The sequence below is a fragment of the Macrotis lagotis genome, chromosome 1 (assembly GCF_037893015.1).
Source record: "Macrotis lagotis isolate mMagLag1 chromosome 1, bilby.v1.9.chrom.fasta, whole genome shotgun sequence".
In the NCBI taxonomy this organism is placed as follows: Eukaryota; Metazoa; Chordata; class Mammalia; order Peramelemorphia; family Peramelidae; genus Macrotis; species Macrotis lagotis.
In genome coordinates, this window is record NC_133658.1 from 37,506,161 (window position 1) to 37,529,833 (window position 23,673).

Genomic DNA, 23,673 nt, shown 5'->3' on the forward strand with positions numbered 1-23,673 from the left:
ACTCAGAAAATTCCCAAATGTTTGTGATGCAAAAGATTAGTCTGGGAACTGAGATCATAGAGCTAAAATAGTCTTTGTCCTTGGGAAGATCTCATTATATTGGAGGCAGACACACAGTGAAACCCAGTGATAAGGCTGCTGGTGCCTTCAACAGAAATACTGAAGTTGGGAAGTGGAAAGGATTGGAAAACGATAGTGAATTTTGGAGATGTTGAATTTGAAATACTGTTGGGTGAAGCCTTTTGGTCACAAATGTTTAGATTTTAGTGGAGAGATTATTAGGGCTGCATATGTCAGTTTGGAAGCCATCTGCATAGAGATGATCATTGGACAAAAGAGATCCACTGAGGTAAGCACAGGAAGAGAGTGGAGAAACAAGAAAAGACCAGAATGGAAGGGAGGGCTTTGTCTGCAGCTTTGGTCAGGACCCGGACAGCTCATGCACCCGAGTCTGGTGACCGGAACTCAAGGGCATCAGCTTAGAGACTTTTTCTTTTGTGCCCATTATGGGTCTGCACCCCCTGCCCGCCTTGCCCCCTCCCCCCCCAGCGCCCTTTCCGGGCTGCCCGGTTTGCTGCCCCCCGGCGATGCCCTGGTCTCCCGGAGCAGCGGGGCTCGGCTCCCCAGTGCGGAGCCCCAGGACCCTCGGCCTTCCCGCAGCCTTGGTCTCGGGCAGCCCCCTCGGAGCCCGAGCCCCCTCCTCCCAGCTCGAGGGGCGCTGCGGCTGCCCATCCTCGGAGGGGGCTGCGCGCCCCAGCCCGGGCCTGGGCACGGACCGCGGGGCGTGGGTCTGTCCTCTCCTCTCCCCTCCTCCCCGCGCCTGGCATCTCGGCAAAGCAGCTGGTGGGGGGCATCGCGGGCCCCTCGGGGAGAAGCCCTAATGGGGCTGAGTGGTAGTACGCCTGCGCAGTAGGTCCGTTTCCCGCCCCGGACTACATTTCCCAAGAGACCGAGGAACCAAATTCTTTCCCCTCCTGAGGTAAACACTCTAGGCACGTGCTGCGGCCTTCCGCACCCTCCTTCGGGCCGGCAACGGCCCGGAGCCCTCTGCATTCTGGGAGTTGTAGTTCAGCCTTCAGTCTGCGCAAGCGTAGTCCCGGGAGCGCTGCCTGGGGTCCCCAGCGGTCCAGGTGAGTGTGCGTCAGCGTGTGTGGCCGTGCGAGGGGCTCCGTCGGACTAGGCTGGGGAGGGGGCGGAAAGCCCAAGGGGCAGGGGGAATCTGGATACAGGACGGAGGAGCCTGGACCTGGATTCCAATCCTCCCTCCCTTGCAGCCTGGCTGTCACCTTGACCGAGGCTCCTGACCTCCCTGGGCACAGTTTCCATTTCTTTAAAGCGCGGGGGGTTGAGCTTGGTGGCCTCTCCTCTCCTTTCCTTCTTTTGTTCTTTCTTTTCCAAATTGAAAAACATTTTTTTCAATCCACCAAAAAACCCTACTTTTTTTTCTCCCCGGTCTGCCCCCCCTCCTCCCCACTGAGAAAAAGAACAAAACTGTCTCAACAAAGGAGAGGAAAAAAGGACCCTCCCTCCCCCCATGCCCTAAAAGTGCCCTGAGGTCATGCCATGGAAGGCTGTGCCCCCAGTCCTTGCCTAGCGTGGTTGTGGCGGTCGTCAGTCTCCTTGGCTGAGGAGCCCCTACACCCAGGGTTTGCCCACCTCCCTCTGGCCCCGCCCCCAGGTGGTCTTGGGTTGCCCCTCCCCTTGGTCCTCATAGGTTGCCCTGGCCCCGGCCCAGGTAGTCTTGGGTTGCCCCTCCCCTTGGTCCTCATAGGTTGCTCTCACCTCACCCCCAGGTAGTCTAGGGTTGCCACTCCCCTTGGTCCTCATAGGTTGCCCTGGCCCCGCCCCCAGGTAGTCTAGGGTTGCCCCTCCCCTTGGTCCTCATAGGTTGCCCTGGCCCCGCCCCCAGGTAGTCTTGGGTTGCCCCTCCCCTTGGTCCTCATAGGTTGCCCTGGCCCCGCCCCCAGGTAGTCTTGAGTTGCCCCTCCCCTTGGTCCTCATAGGTTGCCCTGGCCCCGCCCCCAGGTAGTCTTGGGTTGCCCCTCCCCTTGGTCCTCATAGGTTGCCCTGGCCCCTTGCCCCCAGGTAGTCTTGAGTTGCCCCTACCCTTGGTCCTCATAGGTTGCCCTGGCCCCGCCCCCAGTTAATCTAGGCTTGCCCCTCCCCTTGGTCTTCATAGGTTGCCCTGGCCCCGCCCCCAGGTAGTCTAGGGTTGCCCCTCCCCTTGGTCCTCATGGGTTGCCCTGGCCCCGCCCCCAGGTAGTCTTGAGTTGCCCCTCCCCTTGGTCCTCATAGGTTGCTCTGGCACCTTGCCCACAGGTAGTCTTGGGTTGCCCCTCCCCTTGGTCCTCATAGGTTGCCCTGGCCCCTCCCCCAGGTAGTCTTGGGTTGCCCCTCCCCTTGGTCTTCATAGGTTGCTCTCACCTCGTCCCCCATCATCTAGATATTTTTGACATCACCCCTCCTCCCACTGCCCAATAACATTCTATTACTGTCAGAGACCACAACCTGGGCAATAGGTGGGCACCCCTCAGTTTCCACACCTTAAGTGCCACATTTATTAAGCAAAACTGTGGGTGCCAGACGCTGTGTCAAGCTCTGAGCATACAGATATCAATAAAAAAAAAAACCACAGCTCCTACTTTCGAGGAACTTACACACCAAAAAAGTAAACCATTCACAAAAGGAAACTGAAGAGGGAAGTTGGGGAGAAAAAGTGCCTTGCATGATGGAGAGTGCCAAAGAATCCCTCCAACAGGCAGGCTGGTGGGAAATATGGAAAAAAAAAACTGGCCTTGAGCCTCACTCCGTAAACAGGGGTGACCAAAAGAACTGCTTTAAATATTTTTGTTCATATGAGTCCTACTCTCTATGACCCTAGGACTCAAATGAGTCCTGATCTCTAGATAAAGAACAAATTTTTTTAGGTATAGAATGATATTGACATTGTTGTGGCAAAAAAGGTGTGTAGAGTTAAATACTGTTTTGGCATGTCCTAAATTGCCTTAATTTAGGACACAGTAACACCAAATGTACATTAATATATCTCCAGCAATTTCATTTTACTTTTTGTCAATTTTGCCAATCTAATGGGTCTGAGACAGAACTTTACAGTTGTATCAATTTGCATTCCTCTAATTATTAAGTTAGAGCATTTTTTCTTATAGTTATTTATTAGCTTTCATTTCTGTCTCTGAAAAGCACCCTAATCATACCACTGACCATGTACTGATTAGGGAGTAGCTCTTATTCTTATAAATTTGAATCAGTTCCCTATATAGCTTAGAAATTAAATGTTTATAAGAGAAATTTGCTGTAAAACCCTCCCCCCCTGCATTTACTTTATTTTCTCTTAATTTTGGCTGCATTGCTTTTGTTTGTGCAAAAACCTTTAAAAATAATGAAAATCATATATTTTACTTCCTGTGATTCTCTTTCTTGTTTCATCATGAGTTCTTCTGTAATCCATAGATCTAAAAGATAATTTTTTTCTTTTACTCCTTTAATTTGTTTATGCTATCATCTTTCATATTTAAATCATGTGTCCATTTGGAACTTTTTCTGGTATGTTTTGTAAGATGTTGGTCTTTAGCTAGTTTTTTCCAGACTGCTTTCCAGTTTTCCCAACAGTTTTTCTTGAATATTGAGTTCTTACCTTAATAATTAATATCTTTGATTTTATAAAACATTAGACTACAAATGTTTATTTACTTCTCTTTATTGTATACCTGATCTGTTCCATTGATTGGTCTCTCTGTTTCTTAACCAGTACAATCTGTTTTGATGATTGCTGTTTTGTAGTAGTCTTTGAGATCTGGTTCTGTTGGGTTGTTTTCTTTCCCACTTTTTTTCATTATTTTCTTTGAGATTCTATTTTTTATTTTTCCAAATAAATTTTGTCAATATTTTTCAAAAAGTAATTCTTAGGTAATGCCATTTTTATTCTATTACCATCCATGAAGAATGAATATTTCTCCAGTTATTTTGATTTTTATTCAAATAAAAATTGTTTTGTAGTTACATTCATATGATTCCCATTAGACAAGTAGTCTAACAATTATTTGCTACATTCTGTACTTTTTTTTTAAATTTTATTTATTTATTTTTAATTTATTTAAGGCAATGGGATTAAGCGACTTGCCCAAGGTCACACAACTAGGGAATTATTAAGTGTCTGAGGCTGGATTTGAACTCAGTTCCTCCTGACTCCAGGGCCAGTGCTCTATCCAATGAACCACCTAGCTGCCTCCCCCCCCCCCAAGTTGTTTTTTAATGAAATTTCTCTTGTTATTGTTTCTTGATAGATTTTGTTGGTAATATTCAGAAATAATGGTGACTCATTCTATAACTTAAAATTTTGGTGATGTTGCAGTTTTTCAAAGTTAATTTTCTAGGGTCCTTGAAATAAACTATCATATCTGTAATAAGTGAATTGTTTTATTTACTATTATCTATGTTTATTTCCTCAATTTCTTTTAAAAAGTCATTTCTCTATAACCTAATATTTCTAGCACTATATTGAATAATAATGTGACAATGGACATCTTTTGCTTTTTTTCCTGATATTATTGGAAAGGCCTCTAGTTTATTTCTATTACAGATAATGCTGGCTCTTAGTTTTCGAAAGATACAATTTATCATTTTAGAGGAAGAGTCATTTAGTCAGTTAGTAAACATTTATTAGATGCCACTATATGCTGAGCTGTATGATTGCTGGGGATTCAAATGAGGGAAAGAAAAACAATTCCAGCCTTCATGGCGGTCTTGATTATTTTTTTTATAGTGTTCTATCTAAACCATTCTTCTGACAAAGTCTCCCCTGCACAGATGAGAATTCAACTAAAGGGGAAAAAACAAGCTAAGGTTTATTAATAGCTTAAGTTTCTATTTTAACCCTCTTACATCAGAAGCATACAATTTCACAAGATAGGCTTGATCTAAGGTCTTGACTTTCTGTGGAAGTCATTTTTGTTCTGATCTTAAAAACTCATTTCCATAACCTTTCACTATCTTTGTAATAGAAGGTAGGTTGGATCCTGGATCATTCCCAACTATTGTATTGGAAATTAGTGGGTTTGGGAGCTAGAAGGAAGGATTAGTTTTTCCTGACTTGTCTCTTGTTTTTCAGTCCTCAGAATTCTGCCCTTCTCTGTGAAAAAGACTCAAAAAGAAAGAGAAAATGCCTTCTACACCCTTAATGGCTAAATCTCAGGTGAGTTCGAATTTCATCTTTCTCTCTCTTCCTCTCTCTTTTTCTCCACTTTTATTTCTTTCTAATTTAGAAATCAGGACTATGCTTGTTGCATAGAGTTTGTTATGGTTTATTTAGAATAGGGACAATTATTCATTAAAGGTTTGGTAGAAATTAACTTGCACCTGGGGGTATTTTTCTTTTTTCTGTGGGAGTCCATTTCTTACAACTCTTCTTGAGTTCTGAGTGGTTTATTTAGGTTGTCTGTTTCCTTTTTTAATTGTATTTACATTTTCTTAGATTTTCATTAATTTAAGTTTTTATTATTTTATATGGTGTAATTAAGTATGATAGTTTCTGATGATTTGCTCTATTACCTTTCCATTTCTTACAAATTCTCTTTTCTTTTCCCCCATTTATGTATTTATTCTTATTTTGTACAAATAATGTTTTTTATACATTACTAAAATATTCTGTTTAAGAGTAAACATAATACCCCCCCAAAATATAGAGTCCCATGAGCGATAAAGTAAAGGGGAGAGAAAAAATTAAAATTAAAATAAAAAAATAATAATTGTAGGTATAGCCAGGTGGTGCAGTGGACGGAGCACTGGCCCTGAAGCTAGGAGCACCTGAGCCCAAATCTGGCCCCCAACAATCACCCAACAATCACCCAGCTGTGTGACCCTGTGCAAGCCACCCATTGCCCTGCAAAAACCAAAAAAAAAAAAAAAAGACCCAAAATAAAATAAAATAGTAGTAATAACAATAGTAGGGGTGGCTGGGTGGTGGACAGAGCACTGGCCCTTGAACCAGGAGCACCCAGGTCCAAATCCAGCCTCAGACACCCAACAGTCATCCAGCTGTGTGGCCCCAGGCAGGCCACCTAGCCCCATTTGCCCTGCAACCCCCCCCAAATAATAATAATAATAATAATAATAAAAATTGTACTTCAGTTTGTGTTCCAACACCACCAGCTCTGTCGTGGGTGGATCACATTCTTTATGATAAGTCCATCACAAAAGTTACTTCCATAACAAATTCTCTTTCCACTTTTGATTTTGTTAACTTGCTATAAAGCACCGTCTATAAAGGCTGTCTATAACAAATGATAATTTATCAGTCATTATTAATTGTTATTCCACGTTTATTCATGTTATAAATGGCTCATGACTACTTAGATCAGAGTGATTAAAATAGTTTTTTTTTAAATTAAGACATCTTAATAAATGGCACACTTCTCTCAAGGGGAGAGGGGTACTGAATCCTGGAAATGCACTTTGTTCTTTTTTTTTTTTTTTAGGTTTTTGCAAGGCAAATGGAGTTAAGTGGCTTGGCCAAGGCCACACAGCTAGGTAATTATTAAGTGTCTGAGACTGTATTTGAACCCAGGTACTCCTGACTCCAAGGCCGGTGCTTTATCCACTGTGCCACCTAGCCACTCCTCCACTGTGCCACCTAGCCGCCCCAGAAATGCACTTTGAAAGGCTTTGTTCCTGCTGCTTCTTACCAATTATTGGCTGGGGTCACAAATCTAATTGATGCATTCTTCCCCATATTTTTTTCCTGCCCTGCTCATTATACTAAATGAGCAAAAACAGCTACCTCCTTGAACGTATTTAGAGGAGAAGGACGCAGACCCTAGGTTAACTCAGAGCTAAATTGGGGCAGACCTGTTCTATTCTCAGTTTTTGTTCAGATTGAGACTAAATCTTTTGTCTTAACTCCGTACCTGGCCATAGGCAATGATACAAGCAGACCCCAGTCTTTGTAATGTAAACTAAACAATCTCCTTTCATATTCTTGTGGAACCCAAGCAGCCCCATATTCCTTACAATTTAGTTTTGTTTAGTCTTTTTAGAAATACCTTTTGCTTTTATTTATTAGGTCAGTTATTTATTTCAGGTCAGCATTTGTTGCAATTTCAAAATATCTCCTTTTGTGATTGTTTTGAGATGATTAATTTGTTGGTGTTCTTTTTTTTAAAAACTGAATATTTAGTTCACTAGTTTTCTCTTGTTAATGTAAATATTTAGGGTTATGCATTTTCCTATGAAGATTCTTTTAGGTATTTTGTTATTTTGTTTAGCTGTCATTCCCTTTAAATTTTTGTTTGTTTCTATGACTTAAGGTTTTGATCCATTAATTATTTAGAGTGATACTTTTTCAATCTCCATTTAAGCCTGTATTCCTTTGTTCACATTTTCTTTATTGATTATAATTCTATTGCATTATGGTCTATAAAGTGAATACCTCAAGTCTCTGGTTGCATTTGTTTATGAGTTTTTAATTATATAGAACATAGTCAGCTTTTATACAGCATGCATGAGTGCTTGAGAAACAAATATATTCCTTATTATTCCCTTTCAGAAGTCTCCATATATGCTAGCAATTCAGTTTTCTCAAAATTTGGTGGCAACCATATTTCTTCTGCCTTCTCTGATAAAAAAAAAGTAATTAGTTATTGCTTATTTTATTTTTTAATAGACTAGTTTTATTCTCTGTTATAACATCTATCCTTTCCTCTCCAAATACAGAAAATATTTATTTTAGTGTTAGCTTAATGACAGATCTATGTCAGTTCTTGACTCAAAAATCTTCAGTGGTTCCCTGTTGTTCCAAGTTGCTCTCAAAATAAAATATAAAATTCCAAGCCTGGCACTTACATAGCAATTTAAGTTTATAGTTGACTCCATTCTACTGTACCATCCTATTTAATAAAATTCCCCTTTATACCCACTTCCTTCCCATACTGACCTAGTGCTGCCTAGTCCTCATATCCAGAATGGTCACTTGCCTCCTCTCTGACTCATAGTATACTTAAATTCTTTCAAAATATTGTTTGCCATTTACTATATATAATCTTCATTTCCTAATCTCCTGAATTACTAGTTCTTATTCTGTCCAAAATTTGTTATTATTTTGTTCAAACTTGCATATACAATATTTCTTTAGTGAAGTGAAAGCTCCTTGAGGAACTATTTTGTTTTGTCTTCATATTCTGAAGACTAGAATATTGCCTTACTCAAAGTGCACATTTAATAAAAGTGTGTTAAATTAAATTATCCTCTCCCCTTGTCCATGCCAAACAAAAATCCTAGGGTTCTGCTTTTATCTAAACTTTTTTTTAAAAAAAGCTAAATAGGAGAGTATGGTTTAAGAATATTCTGTTGGATTAATTTTTACTTGTATTATCCAATTTATTTTTTAAACGTTATTTTTAGTCTTATTAATCTTTTTTACAGTTATAGCATCTTCATTTTTAAATAAATCCTGTTGTTCTCCCCTGCTCAAAGAACCATTCCTTGTTTAAAAAAAAATTTAAAAAAAGGAAAAAAAAGTATTTAAGGAAATCCAGACCACATATCACCTGAGTCTGACAGTGTTTATAGTATTTTGCACTCAGAGTCTCTCACTTTTGCAATCTCTATACCTTCTTAATTCACCCTCCATGGCCTCCTCTGCTGATTAGAGGGCTGGACTTCTGGTCCCTCCATTCTCCATCTGCAGCTGCTTGAGTTCCCCTCCACAGGGCTACCTGTCCCCTGGTTCCCCATCCCCTGTTTTTCTTTTCTTTTTTAAAAAAAAGTTTATTTAAGGCAATGGGGATAAGTGACTTGCCTAAGGTCACATAGTTAGGCAATTATTAAATATCAGAGGTCACATTTGAACTCAGTTCCTCCTAACTCCAGCACCAGTACCATCTAGCTCCCCCTACCCCCCATCCCCTGTTTTTCACTTTTCCCATTAGATTGTAAACTCCCTGAAGGCAAAGGCTATCTCTTTTTCCTATTTGTATTCTCAATCACAGTGTCTGGCACATGGTAGGCCCAGGACAAATATTCATTAAATTGAACTGAATTGAATTTAACCCCTTCCAAGGGACCAAGTTTGTTTATTATTGCAGAGTGTTCTTAAGATCATAGGATCATAGATTTAGAAATGGAAGGGGACCTTAGAGGTCATCAGGCTCAACTACTCTTTCCATAAAAGAGGAAACTGAGGTACAGAGAGGGTCAGTGACCTGTCTAGGAAGAGTCTGAAGTAGTATTCACAATAACTCAGGTCTTCCTGATTCCCAAGGGTAACACTTTACCCCAGCTTCCTAGATGCTACCTTGCTGCCTAGAAAAAATCAAAACCTACCCATTACTAGGAGTTTAGCTGAACTACCTGAGTGAAAACTGGGAATCAGTTCTGCTTTATTGTTGCTGATATTTTTTTCCTTTTTATTTATATATAGATATTTACATATAGATATTATGTATATTATTCTACTGGGTCTGTTTTTTAACCTGATATCAATTTATTTTTTTAAGTCTTCCTTGATGAATGGTTACATGGCTTTCCCAGGGTTTTACAGCTATTGTCTCAGCTCTTTACTACAAATTCAACTCTGTATTATCCATTATATCACCTGATTTCCTAGACTGTAAATTCATTTGTAAAATATCACCAAGCAGGGTGTTGAATGATGATGAGCAATATTACCTTAGGAAACAGTAGCAGAGGGAAAAAAAGTTTTAAAAAGCTTAACAAGAAACCCTGCTAAGCAAAATCATTTGGGGAACATTTAAAGATTAAATTGGTTGAAGGACAAATAAGATTTGTCTTCCAAATGGAAGAGAAATGTAAAAGCTCTGCAAAATTTATTATAATAAGCATTTTTCACCATCAAGGCTATTGGAACGCCCCCACATGAACTTTCATCATAGTCCAAGAAGTTGTTCTATAGTGAAGTGTCATTGAAGAGAATAAATGTAGGGGAAGTAGCTGGGTTAGATCAAGTGAAAACAGGAAGTTTCAATTTAATGCTTTATTTTTTCCTCAATTGCATGTAAAAAGAATTTTTAACATTCGTTTTTTCAAATTGTGAGTTTCAAACTTTGTAGAGAAAGCTTAAAAGAGGGGAATATATATCATCACTCTTATTCATTCTCAATAAATGCTCTCTGAACGGATGCTTATGTATAAGTCATCTGTCAGCCCAGAGGAATTAAAAAAAAAATCCAACCTTGTACAATTTACATATCTTAGTGAAATTTATTGGATGGGGACACCTAACTGGGTCCTAGGTGAAAAATAAATGCCCAAAACATGGCTGCTGGATTCCTTTAGTATTCCTACATGAGAGGTGTGTTCTTTTCTGGGTCTCTAGAATATGTTTTATACCAAGAATATAGCCAAGTAAGAAACAAGGTCTATGGATCATCCTATGGGGAGATTGAATATAAGCAAGTTTTTCAGTGACTTGCTTATTGAGGAGGGCAAGATAATGCTCTGAGAACATTCCCTCTTTCTTGCTGGCCTTTGGTACAAGTACAAGGGTCTGTCTCAAAATCCTCTTGAATCTATCAACTCTGATGATTGATGGCTTCATTGATGGATAGACCATAGTCCTGATCACATGGGTTGTTTATTCAAATAAATATATTGTTTATTCAAACCATTTCCCCTGGGAAATGTTATATTTCCTGTTTGGAGTCACCCTGCTTTCATGGAATGATTAAAACATTTCATTCCTTCCAAATTAAAAACTTGTTCCTCCTACTTTATACCTTTTATTTTTTGATTCAATAGAGAAGTATGTTTACATTCAACTAATTCCATTGCCTTCTCTCTCATTTATTCCCTACTTATCCCTTTCTATAGCTTGTGTGTATGTGTATATATATGTATGTATATATGTATATATATATATATATATATATATATATATATATATATATATATATAATTTGTTTGCCTCTTCTCTCCCCCATTAGATTGTGAACTTGTTGAGGGCAGAGAATGCCTTTTTTATATTTTTTTTATTTATGTCATTTAGCACAGTGTACTTAAGAAGTATTTACTGACTTGCTAAAGGAGAGAAGATAGAAAACCCTACTATTACATTTGAGTCAAGTATGTGATGCACTGTTCTCTCAGATGTGATCTGTAAGGTTGACTGAGCTGTAAAGTAAACTCAGTGATACCCACTCTAGTATGAAGTATAGTATACTCAGTAAGTTCTCAAGGAATATTTGACCTGGATACTCAGAACCCTTAAAGCTGTGAGAACCTTCTATTTTACCTGTTAACCCCTTTACCTGTTGACTCCTCATGTTTTCTTTGAGAGTTGGTCCTGAGGTGAGCAGGAACATGTTTTGATATTTTAGATATTGACCTTCCAAGATGTGACTGTGGACTTCACCCAGGAGGAATGGAGGCTGTTGGGTCCTACTCAGAAGGACCTGTTCAGAAAAGTGATGCTGGAGAACTATGAGAATTTTGTCTTCTTGGGTAAGAATGGCATTCTCTCCATGGGTTATCATCTTTTGTCGGGTTGTCTGCATTCTCATATCCCACTGATTAGGAGATTCCTGAGGTGCCTGGCTGCTTTTTGACTTGTTCAGGGAAAGTTTCTAAGAGATTCCTAAATTTCTTGTCTCCCAGAGACATGATTTTCTACTCTCTTTTCTAAATAGAAAGACCTTTGTTTTTACAAATGGAAATCAGCAGCTTTATTGTCTGCTCCAAAGACGATGCCTTTTCTAATTGTTCATTCCAGGCAAAGTTTCACCTCTAAAAATCATATGGTCTGCACCCTTTTCGCAAAAATTATCTTTAATATGAATTGATTTTCTTTGGTTTTTATTCCTTAGATGTCCTTTCTACCACCATTTGGGTCCTGATAGCATGACCTATTTCCTAAAAAGATAGCCAGTAAGGTTGATAAGATATCTTTCTGAATTCAGCATTTTCCCATTTATTTCCCCATTAGCAGGACTTCCAGTTTTCAAACCCAGTGTGATCTCTAAACTTGAAAGAAGAGAAACATCTTGGATGGGAGAAGAAGAAGCCACTTTTTCTTTTGAAGGTAAGTGAGTGAAGAACAGAAAGATAGGGATTATTCTGAAGCAGCAGCTCAGCACAGTCCTAGTCATTGGTGGACACGGACCTCTCCTAAAAGTATCCCAGGCCCATGGAGGAGTGTTGGAGTTGACCCCCAGAGTCCTGTCCTGAAATTTGCACTTTTATGTGAATAAGTCACTTCTTGATCTCTCTGGCTTCATCTTTTTCCCCACTCTTAAAGAGAGAGTGAGTCATTTCTTTGGTCTGTCACTCACATCTCTCTATGCTCCAGTTGGCAATCCTTTCAAACCTCTTCATGTGTTTATTTTCCCATCTTCTTTTATCTTTAATCTCCCTTTCTTACTAATCTCAGATATAGGTGAGTTTACTCTGTAGTTAAAATAACAAAAAGATCCTTTATTTAATCATGTTTTCTATCTTATTTAACATCAAACATTTTCTCTGTCATTCCTTTTGATGCCAGATCTTAGTCTCTTCCCTCCCAAAATGTCATCTGCCCTGTCTCTCCATTTCCTCTGATGGCTTTTCCTACTTGAAGTCTTAAAATCTGCCAATGCTCTATGGAAAATGATTTTTAAGGTTGCTATGGAGTTCTATGATAGTAGTGATAGTTTGCATACAAATAGAATTTTATAGCTTACCCTGGGCTTTTCTACCTTTTAAGATGAATCATGCATTTACCTTCCCATTTTACAGCAGAGGCCACTGAGGCTCAGGGGTCTATGGTCTCTGGTCACCCAACTGATTAGAATCAGAAGCACTCTCTAGTCTATGACTTTTTGCACTCCCTCCTATGTTTCTCTTCTTCTGTTTTCCAAAGACTTTCTCTCACATCTTCCCCTCACCTCACCTCTTCAGCATTTCACTTTGTGACACTTCCTGGGGAAGTTTCAGGTGGGATTCTCAGTCTGGTCTAGGTTGGACTTTACAGCCTCTGGGGCCTGACCTATGCAGAATCCAGTGAGACTCTCACAGGATCCCAGAATCAGAAGCTCATTTTAGGGAGGATGTTGACAAAATGGAAGCAGAGAAAGGAAACCAGGAAATCAGATGTGAAAGGATAGGAGACCATGCTTGTCCCAGGGCATTGCAGCTCCTTAGAGATCTTCATAGAAATGGCAGATAGGCAAATGATCCACAAAACAAGAGGTTTTTATAATGAGTAATTTTAGTATGCATTAAAGAAATCATAAGGCCTACCTGCAAATATTCAGGGCCATTGAGAGGCAAGGGGATTAGGCTAAGAGGACAAGTGAATAGGGGACAAAGCAGAAGATAGATCTGAATTGTAGTCAAGAGAGATAAGAATATAACTGTCACAGTGGAAGGGGCAGAATATATAAAGATCACAGTTACTGGACATGCTAGGATGCTCAAGAGAGTAACTCAACAGAGGTTGTCCCTTGCACTGGATTGCAGTGCTTTAAAGATAACAGATGGGGAATAAATGACATCCATAATTCTGTGACAGACTTCCCTGCATTCCTTGCACTCCCAGGATATACCAGGCTCTTTTCACTCCCCTTTTGGTGAGGGACTGTGTGGGATCCATTCTCATACATTGATGATCTTGATATTTTGTCCCTCATTCTTGAAGAATTCATTGGTATCAGGGAGGTGATGCCATGACATGCATATGAATTGGATTTGATTTTGGAAAACACTGAGAAAAGTCACCAGTCTTACTTTCTCCTCTAGAGCCATCTGAGTCCTGTGGCCAGATGTGAGTCAGGACCACTGGAGATGGTCCTGGATGCAAGGCAGTCAGTGTTAAGTAACTTGCTCAAGGTCACACAACTAGTTAGTGTCAAGTATGTTAGGTTAGATTTGAGCTCAGGATCTCCTGACTCTAGGGCTGGTTCTCTATCTTAGATACCCTCCATACATTAGGACAGCTGAGTGGTGCCAGTTAGGACCAGGGCTTTTATAAGGAGAGATAGGCTCTTGCTTAGGTGCAACAGAACTGCCTTCTTGTGTCATGGGGAAATGCTAACAAGGAAGATTGCAGATATTGATCATTTTAGTAAAGGGGAGAGACTGCTGGGCAGAGGAGGGGGTATAATTAAAGCAAAGAATATGTTGCAAGAAAGATAGCATTCCCCAATTAGTTCTCCCTATCTCCCCTCCCCCCCCAAAACTGCCAGAATTTTGGACTGCCAAAACATGATGCAAGGATTAATTAATTGAAGAAAATGGTAATATCTAACTTGAAGAAGAGAAGACTTAAGAGATAAAAGGATAGTTGTCCAAATATTTGAACGCCCATCATGTGTTAGTAGGATTAAACTTTCTGCTCAACCTCGAAGAGCTGACATACAAATATCTACTACTTTTCTGGGTCATTTAACCTGGAGGTGACTGAGGATATCTCAAGACTTATCAACCTCATTAATTAAAGAGTTATCTTCTAGTGATGTCTGTGGAACAGTCTACCTTGAAAAATGCCAGATTCTTCCTCACTAGAGGTCTTCAAATAGAAATCAAATGACCAACTTGCTCATATACACATTGGACCTGTTGACTCCAATGATCTTCAATACCTGGAGGTAACATGATGATCCTCATGATGGGTTACTTTGGTTTTCCCAACTTGGTTCTCCTTCAGTCTCTTAAACTGTTTCATCTCTCTCTCTTCTGAATTGTCTTCTCTGTTTTCCAAACTACCCCACCTCCTACCAGCCAATTCTCAATGTCTCACTTATGCTCTGTCTTTAAACTTCTGCTCCTCTTTCTATGCATTGCATAGGTTTTTCTACTGTGAGGCTATCTCTTCTAACTTTCTACTTTTTCTGTTTATAAATTCATTGATTCCTATAATTTTAATGATTTTATCTCTTGAGATATATCTTTAGAGATGATTCCCCAAATTGTATATCCAGGCTAAATCTCTCCCCTGAGTCCCATTCCTTTATTGCCCACTGACTCCCAGACATCTCTTTACGGTGTATGGATATCTCAGCTCAACAAAGCAGAATTGATAATCTTTCCCTCTAAAATGATCCTTCCTCCAAAATTCCCTATTTTTGTCCATCTTCTCCCAGATAATCAGGTAAGTAAACTTAGAGTCATTCTTTATGTTTCCTACCCCCACCACATTCAGTCAGTTGCCAGGTTTTATCAATTATTCTACACAACATTTCTTCCCTTGATCCTCTTCATTTCTAACACTGTCACCTTTTTTAAGGGCCCATCACCTCTAGCCAGGATCATTTATTTGTCTCCTATCTATCTTTTGTGTCTAGGCTCTACCCTCTTCCATGTACCTTACAATTATCTTCCTATGGAAGAGATCTGATCATGTCACTTCCTTGGACAAAAACCCACTGAGCTTTTCAGATTGGCATTTATAGCTCTCCACAATCCTAACTCCAAACCATCTTTCCAGCTTTATTGGACATTATTCCTTTTCTCACTCTCTCTCTTCCAGGAAAAAGTGGATAACTTTCTCTTTCCATGAATGAAGCATGTTTTTTCCCGTTTCTTTTTCTTCTTTTATTTTGGAAATAGGGCTAATGCAGAAATTTGTTTTGTATGCCTATATATATTTATAATATATTTTTTAAATTTCTTGCCTTCTCAATGGCTGTAGGGGAGGGAGAGAAATTGTAACTGAAAATAAAATAAAACTGAATTTTTCAAAAAAGATATGAAATAAGTAGTATCAATACAGAATTGGGAGATGAAGTAAATCCAAATTAGTTGTAACAAAGGAGGAATCAACAAGACTTAGTAATGTATTGACTATAGAGGAAGAAAGCTTAAAAGAAAAGCAGTTCTGTAGTCAGAAAGGGAGAGAGTGGAGAGAGAAGAATGCTATTTTGGGAAAAGATAATGAAGTAAGTATGCCAGCTCTGACTTCTTTGTATTCACACAAACTTTCCTTGTTGCTGGGAATGCCTCATTATTTCTACCTCTGAGAATTCTTTTCTTTCACAACTCAGAAGCCACTTTCTCCCTAATGTTTTCCTGAGTCACTTCAGTCTCTCTTCCTCCTCAAATTAACTTGTATTTATTTGTCTTGTATATATGTTATTTTCTCCCTAGAAAAATGTTAGATACTCATGGAAAGATAATTTGATTGATTTTGTATTCCTTGACTCCTACTACATTGCGTTGTACATAGAGGATTAAATTTCATTTCTTTCTTTTTTTTTAATAGGCAATGATATCCTTCTGGGATTTTCCTTTTATTTTATTTTATTTTTTAAAATTTATTTATGTTGGGGTGGCTAGGTGGCTCAGTGCATAGAGCACTGGCCCTGGAGTCAGGAGTACCTGAGTTCAAATCTGGCCTCAGACACTTAATAATTACCTAGCAGTGTGGCCTTGGGCAAGCCACTTAACTCCATTCCCTTGCAAAAACTAAAAAACAATTATTTATGCTTCCAATTATATATAAGATAATTTTCATGTTTGTAAAGTTTTTTCCCTCCTACCATTTCCTTCCCCAATTTTAGTTGGAATAGCAATTAATCTGCTATAGGTTTTACATGTACAACTGTACATCACATACTTCCATATTAGTCATTCTGTAAAGGAAGAATCAAAACAAAAGGGGGAAAACCGTGAGAAGGAAAAAACGAAAAACAAATTTAAAAAGGTGAAAATAGTATTCTATGATCTGCAGAGACTTATATTTCTAAAGCCATATCTCTTGTCCTGTACATTCACTGGCCCACCATTTGTACAATTGCACTTGCATATAAGAAATGTCCTTTTGACAGTCTCTTTGAACTCAATTCTTTTGACTGTCACCTTAAACTCAATATTTCCAAAATCACAATCATTATCTTTTTTCAAAATAGCATTTTTTTCTTCCCTACTCTCTTCCATTCTGACCATGGAACTGTTATTCTTTTAAGTTTTCTTTCTCTATATCCAATACATTACTGAGTCCTTTTGGTTCTTGCTTTGTTATAACTATTTTGGATTTACTTGTTCTCTTAATTCTCTATTGATACAACTTATTTCATATCTTTTTAAACAATTCAATTTTATTTTTTTTTAGTTACAAAGTCTATTCCTCCTCCATACCTATTGAGAAGTACAAACCTATTGTAAATATGTATTGTCATACAAAACAAATTTCTGCAATAGCCCTATTTTCAAAAAAAAAAGAAGAAGAAATCAGAAAAAAAATGCTACAGTTCTCTATCTGGAGGTGGACAGTATTTTTCATTATAAGTCCTTTGAAACTGTGGTGTGTCATTGTATTGATCAAAGTCATTAAGTCTTTCACAGTTGATTATTTTTATAGTATTGCTCTACCTGGGTAAATTGTTCTTCTGGTTTTATTCATTTCACTTTGTATCAGCTCATAAATCTTCCTAACAATGTTCCAAAGATGTTTTTGGGGCTAGTATTTCTTAAAATAATCAATTCCCTTACTTTGAATTACTGAGCATCCTAAGATCACATTCTATCATAATACTCCCTAGACTCTTACTGAGTCCGTCAAAACCCATAGGTCTTTTTCAATGAAATTCTCAGAGTAGGGGGCTGGTGATTCATACTTTCTTCAGATTATAGTTGATTGTTGATATTTGAAATCAGGATTATTTATATCTAATGAATTTGAGCTCCTTTAATTGAACTCAGGGTTTCACCCTATCAAGAGATCCTAACTGCAATTCATCATGTTAGACACTTTTCCTAGCTTCATATTATCTCCATATTTGAGAAATATGTCATTTATACTTTCATCCACGGCATTGGTAGAAATGTTAAGCAACAGAAGACCAAGGAAAAAGCTCTCCAAGTTGATATTAAGATATTAATGACTTCTCTTTGGATCCAGTTATTTAGCCAGTAAATCTACTTCCTATACTATATCTTTCCTTATGCACCCAGGTGGCATGAGAATAGCAGGAACCCTTTCTTACTCTTGGTGCAAATTAAACTTGTGGTCAACTAAAATCCTCAGGGCTTTGAACATGACCTGTTACCCAGACAAGTTTCTCCATACCCATATTTGTAAAGCTGATTCCTAATTTCAGGAATTAAATCACATGTTATTTATTCCTGCCCATTCTTCTTTCTTGCTATTTAAAAAAATTTTTTGGGGGGGATTTTGCAAGTCAATGAGGTTAAATGACTTGCCCAAGATCACACAAGCTAAGTAATCATTATACCATATTAGTCATTCTGTAAGAGAAGAATCAGAACAAAAGGGGAAAAACTATGAGAAGGAAAAAACAAAAAACAAATTTAAAAAGGTGAAAATAGTATTCTTTGATCTGCAATGAATTATATTTCTAAAGCCATATCTCTTGTCCTGTATATTCATTGACTGGATTTTCATCCTCCTGACTACAGGGCTACTGCTCTATTCACTGTGTAACCTAGCTGCCTCTGTCTTGCTAATTTTTAAAATTCTGATTTGTTTTTTTTAATCAATGACAGTATTGGGAAGAATGCCCTTTATCATCAAGGCTGTTTATAAATATATTGAACAGATATAAAACTAGAGATTATTCTCCAGGTTAACAATAAACTTCTATTCAGTATTCTTTTGGAATAAGATTACTTGAAGTTTTAGAAATCTATGAATATATACTCTCCAATGTGTATTTCTTCATCTTATTGACAAAAAACAACTTAAGAGTCTTTGCCAAACCACTTATTAAAACCTAGATACTAAAGTCTGTAGCAACTTTTTAATCTCCTAGTCCAGAAATCTGATTGGTTTTACATAATCTTTTTTTTATGGAATCAATACTGGGTTTTCTAAATATTTGTAATTTATTTTTAAATTTTTGTTAGATGTTATCTTCGAGTTCTTCATGCTATAATTTTCACAATTAATCTCTTTCTTCTTTCTGGTCATTGTGATCTTTTTCCAGGAATTCTAAGAGATGCTTTTTTTGATGACATATATAAATATTTTCAATACCCTGGAAAGTAATTCATTAAATCCTGAACAAAGTTAGTTCTGTTACTGTTTTTTTTTACCTATATTAACTTCAAATCCCTCTTAACACATTATCTTTTTCAGATCACCATCCTCTTTGAAAGAGAATATAGAATCTAGAATAAATCACTTTGGTTTCTTCTAGCACAGGAAACAATAGATAATACTTTATTGTTGATTTCAGATTCCCTTATTCAGAAGACAAGATGTGAAACCAAGAAGTCAACTCCAAAGCAGGGTATTTGTATAGGAGGATCTTCCAAAGAGAAACTTACAAAGGATAACTCCTGGAATTCTAGGTTGGGAGAAGCATGGAATCATGATGTGTGGTTAGAGAGGCAAAAGGAAATTCAAGAAAAACAATCCAGGCAGGTAGCAACAACTCATAAATGGAATATATTTGGGAAACAACTTGTTTTGGGGGAAATCCTTATTGAAAACCAAAGAATTCTTACAGGAGAAAGTGTGCCTAAATGTAATACAATTGGAAAGAGTTTCAAACAGTTTTCAGACCTAATCAAGCATAATAAAACTGCTTTAAGGAAAAAAAGTTGTAAGCAGAGTAAATTCAGGAAACCTTTCACTTGTCAGTCAAATCTTATTCATCACCGTAGAACAAATACTCATAATAATAATAATAAGCATAATGAATCTAGAAAAACTTTCAGGAATATCTCATGCTTTACTATATGTCGAAACACTCATATTAGAGAAAAACCGTATAGGTGTAATGAATGTGGGAAACACTTCAGTCGGAAAAGAAACCTTAATACTCATAAAGGATCTCATACTGGAGAGAAACATTTCAAATGTAATGAATGTGGAAGAGGGTTCAGATACCATTCATATCTTGTTCAGCATCAAATAATCCATACTGGAGAAAAACCCTATATATGTAATCACTGTGGAAAAGCATTCAACCGGAAAGGAAGCCTAAGTAGACATAAAATAACTCATACTGGAGAGAAACACTTTGAATGTAATGAATGTGGAGAAGGCTTCAGGTATAGATCTTTCCTTATGCAACATCAGAGAATTCATACTGCTGATACACCCTATAAATGCAATGAATGTGGAAAAACCTTTAGCCACAGGCAAAGTCTTAAAATACATGAAATAATTCATCCTGGTGAGAAACCGTTTAAATGCAGTGAATGTAGAAAAGCCTTTATCCTGAAGGGAGATCTTATTAAACACATGAGAATTCATACTGGAGAGAAACCCTATAAATGCAGCGAATGTGAAAAAACCTTCAGTCTGAGGGGATGTCTTAGGGCACATAAGAGAATTCATACTGGAGAGAAACCATATAAATGTAATGAATGTGGGAAAGCCTTTAGGCAAGGGGGTGGTCTAAGTGCACATAAGAGAATTCATACTGGAGAGAAACCTTTTAAATGTAGTGAATGTGGAAAAGCCTTCAGCCAGAAGGGAAATCTTAAAACACATAAGAGAATTCATGTGAGTGAGACACCCCTTGAAAAGAATGAATGTGGAAAAGTCTTCAACAGAAGGGGAATCCTAAATAGAAGTAAAATAACTCATACTGGAGATAAACCCTTTGCATGTAAGGAATGTGGAAAATGCTTCAAGTACAATGTATTTCTGGTTGAACATCAGAAAGTTCATACTGATGAGACACCGTATAAATGCATTGAATGTGGGAAAGCCTTCAATCAGAAGAGACGCCTTAGGACACATCAAACAATTCATCACAGTGAGAAATTATTTAAATGTAGTGATTGTGGAAAAGCCTTCAGCATGAAGGGAGATCTTAATAAACATATTAGAATTCATACTGGAGAAAAACCCTATAAATGTAATGAATGTGAAAAAGCCTTCAGCCAGAGAGGAGGACTTTATACACATAAAAGAATTCATACTGGAGAAAAACCCTATACCTGTAATGAATGTGGAAAAACCTTCAGGCAGAGGGGAGGTCTTACTGCACATAAGAGAATTCATACTGGAGAGAAACCCTTTAAATGTAGTGAATGTGGAAAAGCCTTCAGCCAGAAAGGAAATCTTAAAACACATAAGAGAATTCACAAATGTGGTTTGCCCTTTGAATTTAATAAATGTGAGGAAAGTATTGGTCAATAATCCAAGCCTGATGACATCAGATAACTTGTTTTCAAGAAAAACACTTTCAGTGTTTTGCATGTGAGAAAGCTTTAAGCCAGAACAAATTGCTTAACGGACATAGAATAATTCCTATGGAAGAGAAATCTTTTCAGTGTAATCAGTGTGAGAAAACTTTCCAATGGAGTGGAAACTTTATGCAATTTTAGGCAATTGATACTGGAGAGAAACCTTTTGAATATAATGAAGGTGCAAGATCCTAAAGTCCAAACTTTATTACAAATAGTAAAATTCATGGTGGAGAAAACCATTGACTATCAAGAATGTGTGGGAATATTCTGTCACAGTTCACCACTAAACAAACAGAGGATCAGTATTGAGGAGAAAACTACAGGATAATGACTGGGAAAATTGTTAAATGAAGTAATAATTTGAAGCATCATTAGAAGGTTTTATTCATCAATTAATTAGTGTTCAGTACTATACAACCAATGGATTATTTTAAAGGGTTAATTAGAAAATAATAAAAATTCATATGGAGGAAAAAAGGCCAAGAATTTCAGGACAAATAGTGAAAAGAAAAGGAAAAGAAAGGTTTCAGATCTTGGATGAATACTGCAAAGTAATAAATTTCAATAATTTAATACTGGTTAAAAATAGATCAAATTAATGGAACAGATCACATATATAATGTACAGAAATAAGTGAATCTAAAACTCTTATATTTGATAAACACAAAGACCCCAGCTTTTGGGATAAGTGACTCTTTATTTGACAATAACATTGGAAAATTGGGAAAATTGGACAGCAATATGGAAGAAATTAGATTTAGAACAACACCACAACTTATACAAAGATAAGTTTCAAATAGTTACATGGTCCATTATACAAAATTGCATCATGAACAATAAAAACATGAAAAAACTTACCAGATTAATGGGTAGGAAAGAAGTTTGATCAAATATGGAATAAAGGATCACAGAGGATGAAATGAAATTTCTGATTACAGGAAAAAAAGTTTTTGTGCAACAAATCCAACAAATTTAATATAGAAAGGGAAACAGTTGGAAAAAAAATCTTCATATCAAGTTTCTCTGATAAAAGTATCATTTCCAAGATAGAAGAACTGACTCAAATTACTCAGATTTATTAGAATAGGAGTCATTTTCCAATCGATAACTGGTCTAAGGATATACATAGGCATTTCTCAAAGAAAGATCCAAACTATTGCCAGTTTTTAAAAAATCTCCAAATCATTACTGAGATATTAAAGCAATTTTGAGATCCACTTCATAGCCATCAGAGGGGTAAAGGTGACCAAAAAAGGAGAAATGATGAGTATTGGAAGAGCTCTGAGAAAACAGGAATATCGAATACAATGTTTTTGAATCTGTGAATGGGTACAGCTACTTGGAAAACAATTTTAAATTTATGCACAAGATGCTACTAAGCGGTGTGTGCCTTTTAATGCAGCTATACTATCGTCAGGTCTGTATGGAAAAGTTGAAAGAAAGGAAGAAATCCTATACGTCTAGCACTTTTTTTTTGTCATGGCAAAATCCCGTAAACTTAGGGTTTGCCCATAAACTGATGAACGGTCGACACGAGTCGTATTTTAGGAACGTGTCGGAGAATGGATATGCCGGAAGAAATGAGGAAATTGATGATTTCAAAGAGACACGGACAGGCTTACATGAGCTAATGCAGAGTGAAGTGAGAAGAATTAGAATGATTTATACTTTAACATATCTATTATAAAAAGTGAGCAATTTTGAAGATTTTTATAAACTAATGAAGAAAGAAATGAACATAACCAAAAATTTATACAATAACCACATCATAAAGGCAAATGACTTTAAAAGCTGTAAGAATATCATCAGTATCTGACCATCATTACAGAAGATATATAACGAAACATGCTATCACAGCCTTCAGACAAAGAGGTGACGGATTTAGAGCGCAGAAGGTGGCTTTTTTGGTAATGCAGACAATGAAGATATTTGTTTTACATAATTGTGAATATTTATTATAAGGCTTTTCTTTTCTTTTGGGCTAGGTGGGAGGTGGAAAAGAGAAAATTGATCTTTATTACTTTTAAAAATAATTTGAAAAAATGGAGATTTGAGTGATGTTACAGATATGAAATATTGTCTTCACTTTCAGATGAAGTCACTGATTATTAGTTTTCCTAAATTGTTTTGCTGGGTTACAAGCAACCTTGTTGAATTGGGGGTGGGTCATCTGTACATGTGTTAAATGCAAAAATGAAACATCGATAACAGTTAAACTGAAAACAGCATTAAAGACTATAAATTGGTTCATTCTAGAGAGAAATTCTTTAAATATAATATTGAAGTTCTTTCAATCTGAAATAAAGTTCTTATAGACATACACACACACATATATGAGATAATTTGTAAATATGATTTAGCATTTGGAAAAGCCTTGATCTGAAATAGTCTAAAAACATTTTTTACTTTCTAAGATCATTCCAGAAAGAACCTTACAGATTGAGTCCAACCTCCTCATTTTGCAAATAACGAAACAGGCCCAGATGGGTTAAGGGGCATGATTATAACCAGTAAATGTCTCAGGAAGGAATGAAACCCAGGCATTCCTGATAACAAATTCAATGC

At 37.4% G+C, this 23,673-nt stretch overlaps 1 protein-coding gene across 1 annotated transcript; it reads left to right on the forward strand.

The window, feature by feature from the left end:
* The first annotated feature begins 1,041 nt into the window (after positions 1 to 1,041).
* Positions 1,042 to 22,295, forward strand: LOC141495934 (uncharacterized). Its single transcript, XM_074197852.1, has 5 exons — positions 1,042 to 1,130; positions 5,129 to 5,212; positions 11,349 to 11,472; positions 11,954 to 12,049; positions 19,140 to 22,295. The coding sequence occupies exons 2-5, from the start codon at positions 5,180 to 5,182 to the stop codon at positions 21,056 to 21,058; spliced, it is 2,172 nt and encodes a 723-aa protein (XP_074053953.1). The 5' UTR covers positions 1,042 to 1,130; positions 5,129 to 5,179; the 3' UTR covers positions 21,059 to 22,295.
* Positions 22,296 to 23,673: the final 1,378 nt, after the last annotated feature.

Bases quoted from the DNA above. Each gene is read 5' to 3' on its own strand.
- LOC141495934 (XM_074197852.1), top strand. From the start codon at position 5,180: ATGCCTTCTACACCCTTAATGGCTAAATCTCAG. The intron at 5,213-11,348 runs GTGAGTTCGAAT...TTGATATTTTAG, and splicing joins CCTTAATGGCTAAATCTCAG to ATATTGACCTTCCAAGATGT. The intron at 11,473-11,953 runs GTAAGAATGGCA...TTTCCCCATTAG, and splicing joins TGAGAATTTTGTCTTCTTGG to CAGGACTTCCAGTTTTCAAA.